This window comes from Setaria viridis, chromosome 9 (genome assembly GCF_005286985.2).
Source record: "Setaria viridis chromosome 9, Setaria_viridis_v4.0, whole genome shotgun sequence".
NCBI classification, from domain to species: domain Eukaryota; kingdom Viridiplantae; phylum Streptophyta; class Magnoliopsida; order Poales; family Poaceae; genus Setaria; species Setaria viridis.
Window position 1 is genome coordinate 8,081,864 of NC_048271.2, and position 20,917 is coordinate 8,102,780.

At 48.1% G+C, this 20,917-nt stretch overlaps 2 protein-coding genes across 2 annotated transcripts; one reads left to right on the top strand and one right to left on the bottom strand.

Annotated features, from left to right (window-relative positions):
- Positions 1-8,886: 8,886 nt before the first annotated feature.
- Positions 8,887-10,520, top strand: LOC117835201 (5-epiaristolochene 1,3-dihydroxylase). Its single transcript, XM_034714573.1, has 2 exons — positions 8,887-9,789; positions 9,882-10,520. Exons 1-2 carry the CDS (start codon positions 8,887-8,889, stop codon positions 10,518-10,520), a joined length of 1,542 nt encoding a protein of 513 aa, XP_034570464.1.
- Positions 10,521-18,417: 7,897 nt separating this feature from the next.
- LOC117835202 (receptor-like kinase TMK2) lies at positions 18,418-19,441 on the bottom strand. The gene is made up of 3 exons (XM_034714575.1): positions 19,431-19,441; positions 19,218-19,322; positions 18,418-19,114 (listed from the first exon to the last, which is right to left on the bottom strand). Exons 1-3 carry the CDS (start codon positions 19,439-19,441, stop codon positions 18,418-18,420), a joined length of 813 nt encoding a protein of 270 aa, XP_034570466.1.
- Positions 19,442-20,917: the final 1,476 nt, after the last annotated feature.

Here is a 20,917-nt window from a genome sequence, read left to right on the forward strand (position 1 = left end):
ACTACAGCAAAAGATCAAGTACCCCGGGGAAAGAAAATAACTAAACCATCTTCAAGCCCATGCTGAAATACGACGTCTAGCTTCACTCTTCGTCAGAGCGCAGATGGAAGCGGGCTCAGTCCCATGAGAGGTTGATCATCATGGAGTTGGCCAACCTGGCTCTTCATCCAGGTCCGACAGCAAATCCTAGGTACAGTACACGATCAGAAAGAATAAGCAAGGGAACATCTACACCATATTACAGCTGAAATTTTAAGTTTCCATGCAACCCTACAAGCTACAACTACAATTCAGTACAAGAATGAAAGAAGGGTGTCAAAAATCAAAAATACCTGGAGCAAACAGTCTAGGCGAACCATTCCATTCCAGCCACGCATCATTTCCCCAGTGACAGGATCAATGAAGAGGACCAACCCTTTGGAGGCAGATTCCTAACAAATCTCGAGGCGTTCCGCCACGTGCTCGAGAACCTTTCTGGCACCTTCCGTGTCAAAATCGCTGCCGGCAAATTCTGGAAGAAGGCCTTTCGTAACATTAGTCCTTGTACAGCACCGCTCCAGATGTTAACAGCTCCTTATATTCCATGAGCGCTCTTACGGTTTCAAAACATCCCGCTTCAAATCTGTCGACCATCTCGACGGCTTCGTTCATCTCGTCCATGAGCCTCCGGCAATCGGCCTTGACGCACTCCTGATGGAACTTCAACATCTGCGCGGCTGGGTAGTTGAAATCATCTATCATCAAGCTCATCTCCTCCGTGAGGAAGTTGATCGCCTCTTCAGCCACTTGCTCCACGGCTTCCTCTCTGGTAGTAGCCTGAGAACTTCCATTTATCTTCCGGTTTAGCGGCGGCCCTCCCGCCGCGGCCGGGCAGTACCACACCATGGCTTCGGCAGTGAACGCCCCGTCGTCGGTGCTGTCCCGGCAGATGAACTCCGCCGGGTGCAGAGCTAGCTCCTTCCAGACCTCGAGCAGTATCACCCGGCGACTGATCCGGACGACACGGGCACCTACATGCATTAGCAGACAGTCTCAGTTTAATTCAACCGTCATTATATTTTGGTTAAGCCCGGAAGGTGCAGAGCGGCAGTGCGTGAATGAAGAGGAAGAAGCTGGGCACGGGGGTTCACCTGCTGCTGGACCATCCCCTTCCGCTTTTGTCTTCACTCTTCAATGATGTGCAGGATCTCTCTGGATGGCCGGCCGGCGCGGCGGCCTTGTCGATTGCGTTGGCACCTCCGCGCACTGGTGGTATGCTTGGCAATGGCATGCAAACGCCACGAGTTTCTTATTTGACCTCTTCGCCTTGTGCTAGGTGTCGGCGGATTCGCGCGCGGGTGCGCCCAGCCGCGTATACGTGGTCACCCGCATTGCCACGCGCGGCGCGTGTAGAGCACCCGCGGCCTGCATGACGTGTATAGTTCGTTGCCAGGTGCCACGGTGAGGAGCGGCGCTCGCGTGCTTCCTTGGCGGCGTGTCAACGTCGGCCGAGCCAGCTGAATGCCCCTGTGTGGTATTCCATTGAAGCTGCTAACAAGAATTTCTTCAAAAAAGAAGAAGAAGAAGCTGCTGCTAAAGAGTGTTCGGAGACAGTACTTGCGATAACTTGGGAAGTGTTGCAAATAATATTGCTTTGACCTCGTCCAAAGCTGGAGGCGGGAAAAATCCCACGCATGCACTAGTGGGCCATACGAGACTTGCCTACGACGTGGGCACATCCCTGGTTATGGACGAAGTGGAGCTGCCCATCGTGGGGCTTTTTAGCAGTTTATCTCCTAACCTCTTTTTACTGAGCCTATATATATGTAATCATCATTGATTAATAAAGACAACTGATTCACTGTTCATCTCCTTTCTCTCTCGAATCTTCCTCTGTTTACGTTCACAACACGTTATCAGCACCTTAGTTCTCCGCTGAGCAGAAGAAACGAGTTCGCCGGAAGTCGCAGAGGATTTATACGGGAGTCGATCCGATGGATGAAGAGTTGTGCCTTGTGGACAGCTGTACCACAAATACTATACTTAGGGAAGTCAAATATTTCCAAACTCTTACAAAGAGGGAGGGACAAATTTTGACCATCGCAGGATGCGATGCTATGATAGTTGGTTCCGGCAGAGCCACCATCATACTTCCAATGGGTACACAAATTGATATCGAGGAAGCATTATTATATCCTGATTCAACACGTACCCTACTAAGTTATAGAGATATCTGTAAAAATGGGATTCATATCAAAACACATGAAGAAAACAAAGATGAGTTTCTCATCTTGACTAAAGATAACGGATATGGCAAACAGACACTCGAAAAGGTGCCTTCTCTTTCATTCAGATTGTACTACACATACGTGAAACCTGTACCACATGTTGCATACAAAGTGATTTTTCAGAATGTGGACACATTCAAAACTTGGCATGATCGCCTTGGCCATCCCGGTGTCAGGATGATGAGAAAAATCATTAGCAATTCACATGGTCACGGTATGAGCAATAACAAATTTCCACAACCATCAGATTTTATGTGCACCTCATGTGCAATTGGGAAATTAATTTTGAGACCCTCACATCTCAAAATACAGGCTGAACCACTCAAGTTCCTTGAACACATTCAAGGAGACATATGTGGACCTATTCAACCTTTATTTGGACCTTTCAGGTATTTCATGGTTCTAATAGATGCATCCACAAGATGGTCTCATGTGTGTCTATTATCGACACAGAACTATGCTTTTGCAAAATTGATAGCACAAGTCATCAGACTTAGAGCAAATCAGCCTGAACACCGGATAAAATCAATTAGGTTGGATCACCGGATAAAATCAATTAGGTTGGACAATGCAGCAGAATTTTCTTCCAAAGCCTTCAATGATTATTGTATGGCCTTAGGAATTGAAGTTCAACATTCTGTACCATATGTCCATACACAAAATGGTTTAGCTGAATCTCTCATCAAGAGAATAAAGCTTATTGCCAGACCACTATTGCAAGATTGTAATCTACCAACCTCATGTTGGGGTCATGCAGTCCTACACGCTGCGGACTTAATACAATTGCGCCCAACTGCATACCATGCAACCTCCCCGTTGCAATTGGTTCGTGGTGATCCTCCAAGTATTTCCCATCTATGGAAATTCGGTTGCACAGTATACGTACCAATCTCACCACCAAAGCGTACAACTGTGGGCCCTCACAGGAAAATGGGGATCTATGTGGGGTATTTATCTCCGTCGATTATTAAATACCTGGAGCCCCTTACAGGGGACTTACTCACAGCCCGGTATGCTGATTGTATCTTCAACGAAGATCATTTCCTGGCATTAGGGGGAGAATTCAAGTATCACACTGTATGCCAGGAAATAAATTGGGATGCTATAGACACCCTAAAGGAGGATCCTCGTACCAAAGAATCCGAACTTTAAGTTTAAAGGATTATTGATTTGCAGAATGCTGCAAACAATTTGCCAGATTCATTTGCTGTTGACAAAAGTGTCATAAAATCCTACATTCCAGCAAGGAATGTGCCGGAAAGAGTAGATGTACCAAATAAAACTATTCAACTATCTTCTCAGAATGAGAATGAGAGAAGTACGGCAAATCCTCGCAAGCGCACGAGGAAACAGAGGACAGAATCCTCTAAAACAGTAAATGCGACTCAACCTCAAGTTGAGATACAAAGAGTGGATTTACCCAATCCACCTCCCACATCAACAGTGCACTCAATTTCTGATGATGGGACATTGGAACGCCCCGACGCAATCGTATTGGGAAATACCGAGCCGTCAGCTGAGGTGCTTGAGATTTCCATAAACTATGTTGGTTCTGGAGAATCATTTGATCATAAGACTACAATTGTCAACATATACTTTGCCTCATCAGTTGCCGACACCATCCAAAATGATCCAGATCCCAAATCCATGGTAGAATGCAAGAAGCGTTCGGACTGGAACAACTGGAAGGAAGCAATTGAAGCAGAGTTAGCCTCCCTCAAGAAAAGACAGGTATTCTTATCAGTGATACCTACACCTCCAAAAACCTTCCCTGTGGGTTTTAAATGGGTTTTCGTCCTAAAGCGGAATGAAAACAACGAGGTGGTGAGATATAAGGCGAGGCTTGTAGCACAAGGGTTCATGCAGAGACCCGGCATTGATTTCAATGAAACATACTCTCCAGTTATGAGTGGAATCACATTCCGATATTTAATATCGCTGGCAATCCAAAAGCGTCTATCTATGCAGTTGATGGATGTCGTGACTGCATATTTATATGGGTCACTAGATTCGGATATATATAAGAAGGTTCCTGATGGAATCTCTATACCGAATGAAAGCGCAAATCGCAACATGTATTGTGTAAAACTTAAAAGATCATTATATGGTCTTAAACAGTCGGGAAGAATGTGGTACAACCAACTGAGCGAGTACCTTCTGCAGAAGGGATACTCCAACAATGGTGATTGTCCGTGCGTCTTCATCAAGAGATCCCCTACGGGGTTTTGCATTATATCCGTGTATGTAGATGACTTAAACATCATTGGCAACACACAAGATATTGATGAAGCCCGAAATCATCTTAAGACGGAATTCGAGATGAAGGATTGGGGTAAAACCAAATTTTGCTTAGGTTTACAAATCGAGCACCTTCACCCGGGAATTTTAGTGCACCAGTCTGTTTATGTACAAAAGGTATTGGAGAAATTCAATATGGATAAATCATATCCAATAAAAACTCCCATGTTTGTTTGATCTCTTGATCTAGAAAAGAATGTTTTCCGACCACGGGAGGAAGGGGAAGAGGTACTGGGTCCAGAATACCCTTATCTCAGTCTCATTGGAGCACTCATGTATCTTGCAAATGGTACCAGGCCTGACATTGCTTTCGCAGTGAATCTGTTGTCAAGACATAATGCCGCCCCAACAAAGCGCCATTGGACCGGAGGAAAGCAAATCCTTAGGTATTTGAATGGCACTAAAGACCTTGGATTATTCTTTCAGAAAACCCAAGACTCCAATTTAGTTGGATACACTGATGCTGGCTATATGTCTAATCCCCACAATGCCAGATCACAGACAGGATTTGTATTCCTACATGGTGGAACAGCCATATTGTGGAAATCATCTAAACAAACAATGGTGGCCACCTCCACGAATCATTCTGAGATCATTGCACTATATGAGGCATCACGTGAATGCGTGTGGCTTTGCAGAATGATAAACCACATAGAGCAATCTTGTGGTATTGGTCCCATTGAATCACCCACCATTATCTATGAAGATAATGCTGCTTGTGTTACACAGATGAAAACTGGCTACATCAAGAGCAACATCACTAAGCATATTGCTCCCAAGCTATTTTATCCACACGAGCTTCAGCTAAGTGGAGATATAAATATCTTGCAGACAAAGTCTTGCGATAATCTCGTCGACCTCTTCACCAAGTCCCTACCATCTTCCTCATTCGAGAAATGCGTTAAGGGCATTGGTATGAGACGTTTTCGAGATTTGCAAGCTTAAGGGGGAGTCTCCTTGAATGATGAGCCTAGTTGACAACATCACGTTGTACTCTTTTTGTTTTATGAGTTTTACCATCAGGTTTTCTCATATTAAGTTTTAATGAGGCAATGGGTAGCACAAAAGATGTCATATCCCATTTTTCCCCCACAGGGTTTTTTTAGGGATATACAAGGCATAAGTTACTCCTTAAACTTTACAGGTTTATAACAGAGTAATCATAACATAATCTATTCCTAATTTTTCCCACAGGGTTTTCAGAGGAGTAGAATTACAACTTAATCAAGCTTGGACTCGATCAAGGGGGAGTGTTGCAAATAATATTGCTTTGACCTCGTCCAAAGCTGGAGGCGGGAAAAATCCCGCGCATGCACTAGTGGGCCATGCGGGACTTGCCTACAACATAGGCACATCCCTGGTTATGGACGAAGTGGAGCTACCCATCGTGGGGCTTCTTTAGGAGTTTATCTCCTAACCTCTTCTTACTGAGGCTATATACATATATGTAATCATCATTGATTAATAAAGACACCTGATTCACTGTTCATCTTGTTTCTCTCTCGAATCTTCGCCCTTGTTTACTTCCCACAAAACTCCCAACTTTGACACTATGCAAAAAGAAGATTCCCCATCACATCAAACTTGCGGTACATGCATGGAGTACTAAATGTAGACGAAATCAAAAACTAATTGCACAGTTTTGTTGTACTTTGCGAGACGAATCTTTTGAGCCTAATTAGTCAATATTTGGACAATAATTCACAAATACAAACGAAACGCTACAGTGTCGCATTTATAGCAAAATGTCAATTTGGCACCTCCCAACTTTCCAAGTAAACAAGGGCTTCCTACCCGAACGAAATCGGTACTGGCAGCACGCGCTGCGCACCCCTACCCGAACGAGCACTGTGGGGCATGCAGGTGCGGACGCGGCTGGATGGGCAGATGGCACGACAAAACGTGGAAACCCAAAAGCGCCCGCGATCTCCGATGCTCCTCTAATCCGGCCTGGCCGCCTAGCCTAGGTGGGCGATGCGAGTGCGGGTGCGACCGCGCGGGGGCAGAGCTATCTTCGGATACCTCCGAGCTGCCTGAGATAAGGCGCGGCGTCAGCATGCGCTCATGTTGCTGCTCATGAGCTCATCACCATCTTGCGGGGCACGGCAACGCGTGCGCGCACGGCGCGCCGGGCCGGCCGCCAGCTGGCCTAGCTAGGTGCGATGCGAGTGTGACCGCGCGGGGGCAGTAGCTTCCCCTGGCCCCTGCCTGATCATACCGATCTCTCCTTATCCTCTGTCACTTTTGTCAGAAATTTCAGTATCTTGGCAGCTGGTCTATACGGAGGAAAACAAAGTCCCGGCGAGTGTGTTTCTAGTCTAGTACATAATGTATAATACATACTGATACTGCATTGTAATTTGCTCCCTGTGAAAATCTCGAAGCGGGTGAAATCACAAAGCAGTGTATAGGGGATCGCCGTCATGCTAACAAGCAACCGCTAGTACCCCGGACCCTTTTACTTGGTAAGTGGTATAGTGCTAGCTAACAAAGTTAGAATGCTATAGGATAAGATGCCCCTGGATCGGAGCAGTTCATCTTGATACCTCCGAGCGGGGCCACAAGTCGGGCTCGGGCAGCCGACGAAAGGCATGAACTCATCAGTCGTCACGCTGCAGCGATGCACGCATCAGGAATTCCACACCGGCCGGCGTACGTGGAAGCCAAGGGGAGGCACGGACGACTTGGACGTACGCCAGCTCATGACTGGAAAAGACAAATGGCCGTGCTTCTCCAAGCTTGCTCCTTGCCAGTACATCGCAGTCTAACCACACGGTCGAGCTTATGTTAGAGTCATGACGACCTTTGAACAAGGTCATATATTTTTTTTTTGGAAACGAACACGATCATATATTACACTACTGGGGCGCTGCATGCCTATCCAAGAACACCAAAATTCGCATCGGAATCCCCGGTACCGGCCAATGAACACACCGCACGCAAGCGTGCCGCCATGCAGTTAATTGGCATGCACCACCACTGTCTGATCAAAATCGGGATAGTTTAACTTGACTTGCTACTCCCTTCAGGGACTCGTAAAACTTTTGGATACCTCGTAATACATCTAGCTAGTTTCATAACATAAGAAACCTTATGTTTAGATTTGTCTCAAAAATCACACACATTTGTAGTCTCATAACTTCGTAACCCTCTCATCATACTAAGTACTCCCTCCGTTCCAAACTGTAAGTCATTTTGACTTTTCTAGGTTCATAGATATTATTCTGCACTTAGACATACACTATATATAGATGCATAATAATATCTATAAATATAAAAAAACTAAAACGACCTACATTTTGGAAATCTATTAGAACATTAATATATATAACCTCCTGTATGGTAGTTCAACTAATAATATGTATTAAAGTATACCATCATAAATAGAAAAGGCTATATATATTGTGAGTTTGTTTTATCATCATGAATATAGTTAATCATATGTCGTCAATCTATATAATTATTTTTTGCCGTTTATAGTCAAAATTAAAAATTAAACGTTTGATTCTGGAAAACCTAGACAAACGTCTAAGGAAACACACATTTGTGAGTACTGAGTAGAGGAAGTGTGTTTGCTCATACACATCCATTTTATTACCGCCACGAATGCCTATCCAAATCCGGATTTACATCGTTACTTACGGCACCACCAATCACCAACGTACGTGGTACTGAAAGGTGAAGCCATGTTTCACCTTTACGTACTGCTGGCTGCTGGGAGAGGTGATCGAGTCACCACGTAAAGTCGATGGAGAAACTCGTACACAACTGCTCTTCTTCTTTACCCTAAAAAAAAAGAAAGAAAAACTGCTCATGTTTTGCATGGAGACAGAGTGCGCACCTAGCTTTAATCGACGGCGCCCTATTTGACCTTCGATCACTCCCATTTAAGTATTTTAACTATATACCTTGCTAATAACAATATTAATACACTCTTCTTGTACCGGCTAAGCACAAGTCAGGTAAATCTTGGTTACTATAAATTTTCTTATCTTTCGAGAAACTGATCGGTATGTACAATGGGCCAATCGTTCTAACCGAAGAATCACGAAAGTGAATCTATATCCTAGTTTTATTTTATACATAACACGTACGCTCTCATGCGCGTCCACGCTCTGGCTCGCATCGACACTGAGATCGAGGAACCCACCTATAAATAGAGCTGAGACTTCGGCTAGCCTCCAGCGTCCCAACCCTAGCTCAGCTCACTCCCATCACTAGAGAGAGAGAGTGTGTCAGTCAGTGATCACTGACAACAGTAGGATTTTTTTTTTAAAAAAGGAGCGAACGACTAGTGAGTATCGACCGATCTGACGGCAGCATGGACGACACCACGTACAACGCCATCCTGGTGGCGCTCCTGGCCGTGTCCATCCTCCTGTTCCTCCGCCGTGGTGGCTCCCGGCGCCGCCCGCCGGGGCCGCGCACGCTGCCGGTGGTCGGGAGCGTGCACCACGTGGTGAACACGCTGGTGCACCGCCGCCTGCGCGACCTGGCGGCCGTGCACGGGCCCATCATGACGCTCATGATCGGCCCGACGATGCCGCTGGTGGTGGTGACCTCGCGGGAGCTCGCCCGCGAGGTGCTCAAGGTGCAGGACCCCAACTTCGCCAACCGGCCCCGGCTCCTCGTCGGCGGCATCTGCGGCTACGGCTGGGCCGACATCATCTTCGCCCCCACCAGCGACTACTGGCGCCGGATCCGCAAGCTCTGCATCCACGAGGTGCTCAGCCCGAAGCGGATCCTCTCCTTCCAGCACATCCGCGAGGAGGAGGTGCGGCGGCAGGTGGAGGCCATCCGGGCCGCGGCGGCCGCCGGCGCGCCGGTGAACGTGACGAGGATGGTCTACGACATCAGCAGCCGGACCATCTCGAGGTCGTCGTTCGGGGAGGTGAGGCCCGACATGCCCGTGTTCCAGGACGCCATCAAGCGCGTCATCGGGCTGTCCAGCGGCTTCAACGTGCCGGACCTGTTCCCCAGGTTCAGGGAGGTGCTCGGCGAGGTCAGCGGGATGAAGCGAAAGCTCCGGGAGATACACCGGACGTTCGACCGCATACTCGTCGACATCATCGAGAAGAGGCGGGGGGAGCGCGCCGCGAGGATCGCCGCCGGGAAGGAGGTCGTCGACGAGGACGTCGTCGACGTCATGCTCACGCTGCAGCAGAGCGGCGACAACTCCTGGGGGTTCCCGGTCACGGACAACACCATCAAAGCTGTCGTCTTGGTATCTTACTGCATCTTTAATTTCTTTCTTATTTTGAAGCAAGACTTTATTCCATCCGATTCGATTTCATATAGACAAAAAAAATTGTGCAGGATATGTTCGCCGGCGGCACGGGGACGTCCGGCTCGTCGACGGAGTGGGCCATGTCGGAGATCGCGCGGAACCCGCGCGTGATGAGGAAGCTGCAGGAGGAGATCCGGAGCACGTTCCGCGGGAAGGAGACGATCACCGAGACGGACCTCCGCAACAGCGACCTCAAGTACCTGAAGCTGGTGATGAAGGAGGCGATCCGGCTGCACCCGGCGGCGCCGCTGCTGGTGCCGCGGGAGAGCATCGGCGCGGCGGAGCTCGGCGGGTACGTGGTGCCGGGCGGGTCGCGGATCGTGGTCAACGCGTGGGCCATCTCGCGGGATCCGCGGTACTGGAGGGACCCCGAGGAGTTCCGGCCGGAGCGGTTCGCTGAGGACGGCGCGCCCGACTTCCACGGCCTCCACTTCGAGTTCACGCCGTTCGGGGCCGGCCGTCGGATGTGCCCGGGGTACAACTACGGGCTCGCCGGCATGCAGCTGGCGCTGCTGCAGCTCATGTACCACTTCGACTGGAGGCTGCCCCCCGGCGTGGACGAGGTCGACATGGAGGAGGCCATGGGGCTCGGCGTGAGAAGGAAGAACCCCCTCATGCTCTGCGCCACTCCCTACGTCCCCGCTGCTCCGGCAGTGTCCGCCGGCTAACAGCTGGGTGCTCGATTTTGAATAAGTTGAGACTGCTCGGAACTTCCATCCTCAACAAAAATCTCGATTGTCTTTGTCCTGGGACTAAAGAGACTTTAGTCCTAGGTCTAAATTTTGTAGTCCGTGGAGACACCTAGAGGTGATCTTTAGTCCCGGTTGGTAATACTAACCGGGATTAAAGGATCCCCCACGAGTTATTACAAAAGAATTGCATCCCCTACTCAGTTAAATGTGCTGTGTAGGTGAGATGGTAAGAAAACTATACGTGAGGGGAGCCGACCTTTAACCAGGAGGTCTGAGGGTGAGGCTCCATCCTTTGGACCGCCCACGATGACCTGCAGGATGAGACCATGCGCGGCCGTACACGCCCACACGCCCTGGCATCATCATCACCTTCGCTGTTAAGGAGATCCGTCAAGATCAAGGCCATACCACCGCGCCAGGCTCGGTACGGTCCCGCAGGCGAGGTGAGACCTAGCGACAGACGTTACAACGAGGAGCGGCCAGAGCGCACTAAAGAGGTTGGGGAAAGCCGGGACGAGCGGCGCGCCCCATCCAGGCCACTAATCACGGCCCGCCCATTTGTCACCAGTATGGACGACAACAGGACCCGTCCCATTCACTGCCACGGAGTTGGCGGATGAGATGGGAGCACACCACGGAGTAGGCCGGGCCATGCGTAAGAAACTCACGTCGCACAGGAGCTACCGTACAAGGCGTGCGAAGTCCACGAATAGCCAAGGGGACAGGACAAGCAGGCCTCTTGGTGCAAGGAAGACCTGACCACACCACAACCCCCTTCATTTCTCAATATTGTTGCCTGGTCCCTGACCTATATAAGGGGAACCAGGCCTTCTCTCTCTCGCATTCAACGCATACACCCACACATCGCACGAACGCTTGCTTGCAACTACCCCATTGTAAGTCCAGTGCACTTGATCCAAGGAACATGACTCTTGCCAAAACTGAATGTAGTGATTTTTCCTAACCAGTGTAACTCCTTGTCTCTTGTGTGCTAGCCATCGGAAGTGAGGAGAGCGCGGTGTACAATCACTAGTCAGCGGTCCAAAACACCGATACTCATGCATCGCGCACGCGCATATTTCGTGTGAAAAATTGCGTGACTTGTGACTTGTGACGTGCGTGTGTGTGGGGGCCTCCTAGGAATTTATAATATTTTTTGCACAAAATCTGTTAGTCCCAGTTGATATTACCAAACGGGACTAAAGGAAGGTCTTTAGTCCCGAGTTGTCTAAAGACCGCAACATTTCTTCTCCAATATGACGAAGGTTGTCTAAAGGCTATTGGTTTGTGTTCTCACCGAACTATGGAGGTTTGAAGCATAAAATGCCAACATTAACGGTCATGTGCTAAGTCTCTTGGTTAGAACGGTGTGTTGGACCTCAGCAACAACCATCTGACGGGTCCTGTTTGGAGACATTCACAAGCCATATGATACAACACTTCAACCTCAACAACATTCACAAGCCATATGATACAACACTTCAACCTCAACAATGACAAAAATGTTTTGCGACACGTACATTCTAAATAGGTGCTATGCTCACCATCAAAGGTGTGCTCGAGATTCTTGTAGGAAGGAGGGGGGCATGTGCCCCTTTATTTCTTAATTGGAAAACTAAAAGAATGAAAAAGAAAGAAGATGACAAAATGGTTGTTGGCCATTGAGTTATGAACTGTCGTGTTGGTCCACAGACTCGGTGTATCTCTCCGGGAACATGCTTCAAGGGCTAGTGCCGGTGTTCGTATGCCACATGCAAACTGATGTTGTTGAGGTAGCCAGAAAAGGGAACTTCTGCCAGCTGGACCCAGCACGTGTGATTTAGATGTTTAAAAGTTGCTGTCGATAGCCACTGTTTTACATTTCCTTGTGTCCCTTGCGGAGAGCTGACGGCGCAACAACACCTATGCGGGTTGGCTTAGTATACACACTACGCCACGAATAAGGAAAATGACCATCACAGGGTCGTTACAGGGATCAACATGTCTCGTGTATTCCTCAATGGAACCATCCACCTGACGTTCTCCAATCTTTTGTCTCTTGAAACAATCATTTTGTGTGGCAACAACATCAGTAGCACCATCCCACTAGTCCTCACGCAGCTGTCGTCGCTCCGCCTCCTAACATTTCTGACAATGTGCTGCAGGGCAGCGTGCCCAAGTTCATCCAGTGGCCTGGAGGTATGGGTGGAGGGGAACCCCGAGCTGATTGTCTCCAGCGTCTCACCGTCAAACATGTTAGATGCACTTCACCATCGTCTTTGTGGTTGTGGTAGTGCTAGTGTCGATCATCTAGTTTACGCCTTCATAGCTGGTCTATCTAGTTTACACCTTCATAGCCGATTTGTTTGCAATCCGGCTAAATGGGTACTATATTTACCATTAAAGATTATATTTACCATTAAAGGTCTGATCGAGATTCTTGTGTGTGTTGGGGAGGGGGGGGCAAGTGCTCCCTAAAAATAAAAGAACGAAAAAGAAGAAGAAAGAAGAGGGTCAACTAAAGGGGTGTTGACCTTTGGGTTATGAACCGTCTGGTTTAAATCATGAATATATAAATCATTTTATTTTTTTAGTTAGAAAACCTTCGTAACTTTGATAACACATACTTACTCGTAAATATAAGTCCATTTAGGTTTATTCTAAGCCAAACATTTTCTAAATTTGACAACCGATATGTAATATTGATTTACAATTGTTTGTCATGAAATACACTTTGACAATATATAGCTCTTTATATGAAACAATATGTTTTTATGGATAATTACAGTAAAAAGGTAAATTGGAGACTGTGTTTGTGCCCAATAAACTTGTATTTATGACCAGAAAAAATATTACAAAGAGTTTAGATATATTTCCGATATAAGATTGATGTTAGTTGATTCAAAATTTTAAGTGATTTATCTTTTTATCTTTAGATATCATATTTTTTTTATTAAAGTTGATAGTCAAAGTTCCATCTTGTAGATATCAATGTCCTAAAGCAATTATATTTTCAACCGAGAGGGAGTAATTAACATATAGATACAGGATCAAAAAGCATTCTCCCTTCCACGCAATACTCCGTATGCCGCTATATACGATTGATTGTTTGATTTCCTGTTTATATCATCATATGCAAGTAGTAATCAACATACAGCTGCACAATGATATGATTGCTTGGCCACAATCTACAGACTGGTTTATAGTAATGAATTCTTTATTGCTTGTTTTTTATTTGGTAATAATATTTTCCAATATATATTCCGTAAACATGCATGCATGCATTCCGGTAATGTGAAGCTTTTCTGTTTGGAAGGACGTGAATTATGGAAGTTTCTGTAAGAGTGATGACGGCAACCTAATATAGTACGTGGTCGTAGTCGGGTTGAGTACACCACAAAACACGAAAACTTTGAAGCAATATTGCAAGAGTACTCGCGAAATCGATCTAATGGCATGCCGAACGCCGATGCCGGTTCTTGCCGTCCTGGTGATCCTCGGCGCCCTCCCCTGGATCATAGCCGCGGCGCCGGCGAGCCCTGACGACGCCGCGGCCATGCAATCCATCGCTAACACAACCGGCGCCGGCAAGGCGCGCTCGGCTGGGGCGTGAAATCGGCCGACCCTTGCGACGGCTCGTGGGTGGGCGTGAGCTTCGACGATGCCCGCCGCGTCGCCTCCATCCGCGCCAGCCGCGCCGGTCTGGCCGGCTGGCTTTACGCGTCCGACCTCAGCAAGCTTACCTTCCTGACCGAGCTCGACCTCGGCTTCAACGGTCTCACCGGGCAAACCGGCGGCGACCTCCCCCTCCTCCCGACGCCGCTGCAGCACCTCCGCACCCTCGACCTCCGATCCAACCGCTTCCTCGGCGTCCCCGAAGGCTTCTTCGCCGCCTTCCCCGCCCTCGAGACGATAAACCTCGACGACAACCCCACGGTAGGCCCGAGATTCCGGCCGGACGACGTGCTAACCTGCTCCGGCCTACAGAGCTTCTCGGTCAACAACATCAGCCTGTCGCTGTTCCCGGACTACCTCGGCAGCGCCGCCGCGTTCCCGGCCCTAGAGAGCCTGTCGCTCGCGAGGAATGAGCTCCACGGGGCCATACCAGCCGGCTTCGGGAACGACGGCAACATAGTTCCTCGACGTCAGTGGTCAGAGTTCACTCCTCACCGGGCGCATAGACCAGTTCATCGCCGCCATGAAGAGCCTCGTGGAGGTCCGGTTGGATCACGATGCCTTTTTCGGACCGCTCCCTGACGCCACCAACCTCGTGAACCTGCGCGTCTTTGATGCTGCCGGCAACAATTTTGTGGGGTGCCCAAGTTCGCCAACACTGTTTCAGTCGATGTTTCTGCAAACCCAAGAATCGACAAGCCATGCTAGCTCCTGTACTTCTTCTTCTTCTTCTTCTTCTTTTGCAATTGCACGGAGGCAAGGAGCACTAAGTTATTCTTGATCGTGCGTGATTCTTAGTGGTTTTAAATAATTTTCTGATATCATCTAAGATTCGAAGAGGAAAGGAAAATAGAGTGTGCAAACCGTTATATCAATAAATGACTCGTAGAGCCATATAAAGTCGATGGTACATGGGCCAAGATGGCAAAATTGCTACATCACTCAGCCATCTCTATAGGCACAAACAAGCCAGCACTACATGTAGCAACAAAGAAGAGCCTGCCAAAGAATGAAGTAACACGGACTGCAAAGAGTTGATCATAAATCATAAAAATAATTCAACATTTTTTTCGGAAAAAAATAGTTCAACACGAACGCAAGGATTGTGGATTTGTAGAGCAGCTCTAAGAAGGCAGCTTGTGGCACTCTTTGGATTTGCTCGACTTGAGCATTCCCATTTCATCATCATGTAATGCAAATGTGTGATTTCCTTCTTAAATTTGTGAGACAGGTTGTGGTTGTTTCCTGGTTAACAGTAGGTTTTTGTTACAACTTACAAGACAGTCATATCATGAAAGAAACAAACAGCGCAGAACAGAACTATGAGCATATATTCTGTGCGAAGAGCAGCTGACAGTTTCGAACACAAACAAAAAGTATCTAAGATTCTTTTTCCTAGCAGGCCTGGCCAAATAGACAGGTATGTAGCACGCAAATGCAATCGCCCTCCTTCTTTAGATGCGCACTGGAGTGTTTCACTGCACATATCATGTGGAGGCACAGACAGAAGTAGTCCAAGTCGCTGTTGTGGGATGAAAAAAATGGAATTCGCTGCGAATAGCATCTGGGATGTGGTTTGCTAGGCGATCATGCATGTTTCCAGGCTTCCACCACATGTACACCTCTGCAAAACTAGGAAAATGGAAGTCTGGAACAACCGAACAGAGTCCTTATCACGGAACCCCAACGCATCTCAAAGCGCGTGGCACACTGGCACTTGAAGTTATTATAGTGCATAATATTCTCAGCGAATTCAACCCCCCCACGCCCCCCCCCCCCCCCCCCCCCCCCCCACAAAAAAAAAACATCCCACACACCAGCACTCCGCACGCACCCGGCAGTCGTGGATTGCTTTTGCTTGGTTGGCGTCTGTCAGGTGTCCGCTACTTGAAGAGTGTCACATTTTCACCTCAGAGCTCCTCAACCTGTTTACAAGGACCTAAATTGTATGGATGAACCATTTGGGGACTAATGGTCTCCATATTCCATTTTGGGAATTTACTGAATACTTGCTAGCCAGGATTTTAAAGGGTCAGCCCTTCATACAAAAGGGTCTCCCCCTCCAGCCAGTTAACTTTTTTTATGATTTTATCCACAATAGATTGGATATCTTCTTTTCTAGCTTAGAGTAGTGAAAAGAAATGCCTAGATATGTAAAAGAGCGACTACCATTCTTATAGCAAAAATGTCTGGCACAAGCACTCACCTCCTCCTCCTCCTCCTCTAAGCCTATCCACATCATGTCACTCTTTTCATAATTGATTTGTAAAGTTCATGGAACGGCCGGCTCAACCTCTCAGGATTAGCGCAGCTCTCTATTTATATCCTGGAATATTACAAGTGTTTGAGTTACACAGGACTCAAGTCCTAAACGTATGGTTTCACTAGCTGGTCCTAGTAGGATCTTAAAACTCTAGCGCGCCTATGCTAGGATAATAATCCTACTCGTATTACATGTACACTATCCTGATTTTCATCCCTGATAGCTGTTCAAGTAGATCCGGATCCATTTAAAATTTCTGGCTTTATTGTATAGGTCATTGTTAAGAAAGAGGGAGGTGTCATCAACATATTGTATGCTGATGACCATACTAGGAGTCCAGGACACATTCGGCAACAAGCCAAAGACTACGCCCTGCCGCTTTCATCAACATTCTGGTGAACACACCTAAGCCCTTGTTTACTTCACCCCCAACTCCCAACTTTGGCACTATGCAAAACGAAGATTCCCCATCACATCAAACTTGCGGTACATGCATGGAGTACTAAATATAGATGAAATTAAAAACTAATTGCACAGTTTTGTTGCACTTTGCGAGACGAATCTTTTGAGCCTAATTAGTCAATGTTTGGGCAATAATTCACAAATACAAACGAAACGCTACAGTGTGCTACAGTGCCAGCACAGTAATTTGGCACCTCCCAATTTGACCAACTAAACAAGGCCTAAATTGAAGAGAAGGGGGGGCTGGGGAACAGGGGCCCCACTGCTTAGGCCCTGTTTGGTTCCTTTAGGGACTAAACTAAACTTTAGTCCCCCTTTATATAGGGATTGAAGTTTAGTCCCTCCTATTTGATTCTAGTGACTAAAGGATATTAAATGAGTTAAACAATGACCAACATGCCCCTAATCATTGCTACCCCTGCCCTTCTTCTTTCTCTACCTCCCCACGTAGGCACGCATAGCACACGCGCGAGCGGCAGTGCGGGGGTACGGAGGCGGCGCAGGGTGGCCGGGTGCGGCGGGGTGGGGTGCGGGGGGGGGGGGGAGCTAGTCACAGACGGGGCATTAATGAGGGGTACAGGGTGTCTAGGGTACCTTTTAGTCCTCATAAACAACCCCTTGGAGACTAAAGGGCTAAACTTTAGGGAATAAAGTTTAATAAAGTTTAGCAACTTTTAGTCACCCTGTTTGGCATTTTAGGGACTAAAAAGGGACCAAACTTTAGTCCTAAAGTTTAGCAAGAGCAAACCAAAAGCAAACCAAACAGGGTCTTAAGCACCTTCCCTGTTTTGAAATATACAATGTTTTTCAAGAAGCCCTGGTTGCCTCTAAGAGGGTATCCAACAGTTTGAGATAGTTCCTAGCTCAACGGGAAAGAGAAATAAAAGTAAGTTGGTCTAGGAGAAATAATAGTAAGTTGGTCTAGGAGGATAGCTCGAGGCTCATGCAGTGAGAGGGAAGAGTATTGGGAAACGTGCAGCTCTTCACCACAAGCTAGCTAGGATATTTTTACACTGTTCATTATTTAAAACCTCTTGTTGGAGACACCTAACCATACTCCTCACCAATCACCCGTCCGATCCATTTACCATCAAAACCCCGAGATGTTAACATCTCATCTAGAAAGTCCCAATTCATCCCGTCATTACCTTCTCGTAGCCATGTTTATGTGTATTAATCATAAAGCATCTTTTTGCCGAATAATCATAAAGCATTAGAGATACTTGACATGTTGCCTAATCGATTTCTGTGATCAGATCTCCTCCCCATCGTAAATTGTAAGTCATTTTAGCTTTTTTAAGTGTACACATGTTTGTATGCACCTAAATATAGTTTATGTCTAGATGCATACAAACACCTATAAATTTAGAAAAGTCAACCTAAAATTTGAAATGAATCTAAAAAAGTTAAAATGATCTAAAATTTTGAAACGGAGGAAGTAGCAAGGAGAAATATAGATCTTCTTTTATATAACTATACAGGTGCATCAACAGTTCAGCATTCCCTGCCGACCTTTGGGTTTCCACCAAGGTCGACGTCAGTTCCCGCGGGGAACTTGGGAATACCACACAGGTCGTTGGTGGCGACGCTGACGCGACGGAGGTTCGCAAGATGGGTGGCGTCCGGCAGTGGCCCGAAGAAATTGTTGTGATCCACACGGAGCTCCACGAGGTTCTCCATGCCGGTGATGAATCTCAGGATCCCGGTGAGTTTGCTGTAGCGGCTGTTCTGGGCGCCGACGTCGAGGAACTTGATCTTGCTGTTCACCCCAAAGTCCGGACGTACGACTCCCCACAGCTGGTTCCTCGCCAGCGACAGGCTCTCCAGGTCCGGGAACAAGCTGGCGTTGCCGAAGAAGTTTGGGAAGATGTTGTCCATGTTGACGTTGTTGGCCGAGAAGCTCCGGAGGCGGCGGCAAGCGGTCACGTCGTCCTGGAGGACCGCCGGGTCGGACATGTCGTTGTCGTCGATGGCGAACGTCTCGAGCGCCGGGAACGCGGAGAAGAAGCCGTCGGGGATGTTCAGGAACCTGTTGGAGCGGAGGTCGAGGACGCGGAAGCTGGTGAGCGGCTGCCGCAGGCGGGGCAGCTCGAAGCGGCCGCCGACCTCGTTGAAGCTGAGGTCGAGCTCGACAAGGGACGTGAGCAGGCTGAGGTCGGCGGGGGGAAGCGCGCCGGAGAGCCCGCCGCGGCTGGCATTGATGGAGGTGACGCGGCCCGCGCCGTCGCAGCGAACGCCGGCCGGCCCAGGTGCCGCCGCATGGGTCGGGCGAGCGGACGCCCCAGCCGAGCGACTTGGCGGCGCCGGTCGAGTCCGCGATGGATTTCATGGCCGCGGCGTCGTCAGCGTTCGTCGGCACCCCAGGTGGGAGCGCCGACGAGGAGGAGGAACACCACAGACTAAGATGGCAATGGGGACCCGCGACCCGATACCTGACAGGTATTTACTCCATTAGGATCCAAATATGGACTAAACAAAGTACCCACGGGTACGTAAATGGACCAAACCCTTCACCCATCGGGTACGCGGGTATGGGTATGTTCCAACAGTCCCCATACCCGTTAACCCATGGGTGAAAAATACCCGATCCAAAAGTAGAGAAGCCCACCAGTCCATAAGGTAACCCTAAGTATATAATCTTATCCCCATTCCCCACCCCTCCCAACCCTATCCCACCCAGCCACCAGCGCACCACTGGTCCCCTGCCGGTCGTCGAAAAAAAAAGCGCACAGCGCTAGCTTCGCTAGTCGCTACTCCTACTCACCACGACCGCCGCAAAAAACAAGTCAACAGCGCCTGGCCGCCTGCACGACTGCGCCCGCCTTGTGACCTCGTTTTGCTTTTGCATCGCTGACTCACTGTCGCACTCCATCCCAAATCCAAGAGCCAGGAAGCCGCCACATCCGATGCCATGCCGCCGACAGAGCAAGGAAGCATCAACGGATGGTGATTCTTCTCCATTCTCCTTCTCCCCTTCATATGCTTTGTAGGCACCAGGCGCCCAGGCGCTCCTTGCCTTCTTCAGTCCTTCTCCCTCGCACTAACCACCTTGTTCACTATGGCGTCAAGGAACATCGTGGAGGTCCTCGAAGACGGTGACTGCCTGAAGCTGCTGGATCCCAAGCTCGTCGACGCCGTGAATAAACTATTAGTGGGTACGGGTGACCCGTCGGGTATGATTTACCCGGTCGGGTATGGATCTGAGGAAAATTCCCCACCCATAGCGGGTATGAGGATTCTGGCGGTCTCAAAATTTTATGGCAGGGATGGATCTGAGGTGACCATACCTGATGGGGATTTAACCATTGCCATCCTTACCACAGACGCCGACACGTTGATTGATGGGGACATCGATCGAGCAGGGAATTTGCATTCGCCCACTTATGTACAGGTGGTTCTTGCCACGCATGCAGCCGTGCCATCATGGTAGTACTATGGAAGAAATTTATTGCCATCAAATTACTTGCTTTACAGCAAATCGAATATGGCAGGAAATCACTTGATGTTTGGAATGAGGAGATGGCGTCTCATTGATTCCGAATTAAAAAGGAAATCACTTGATGCTTGAAATGAGGAGATGACGTCTCATATTTGTGGCACGCAATACGATACGATATCTCCAAATTAGGAGTATCTGATTTCGCCATTTATAAGCAATTCAAAAACACATCTAATCTCAGATGTTGCACGAACTATAAGCGTTGAGTAATACTTCCTCCGTCCCAAATTACTATTCATTTTGGATTTTCTAGATACGTAGCTTTTACTATGCACCTAGATATGTATTATGTCTAGATACGCAGCAAAAGATATGTATCTAAAAAGTCAAAACGAATAGTAATTTGGGACGGAGGTTGCATGGAAATGGCATGCGCCACTTGACCTCGCAGACGTATACTATCCAGAGCAATTTGCTCGGTACCACTGAAAAGCAGCAAAGACTATCTGCTCTCTGAAAGGGAGAGAGAACTTTGCCCTTGCTACCGTCCTCCTG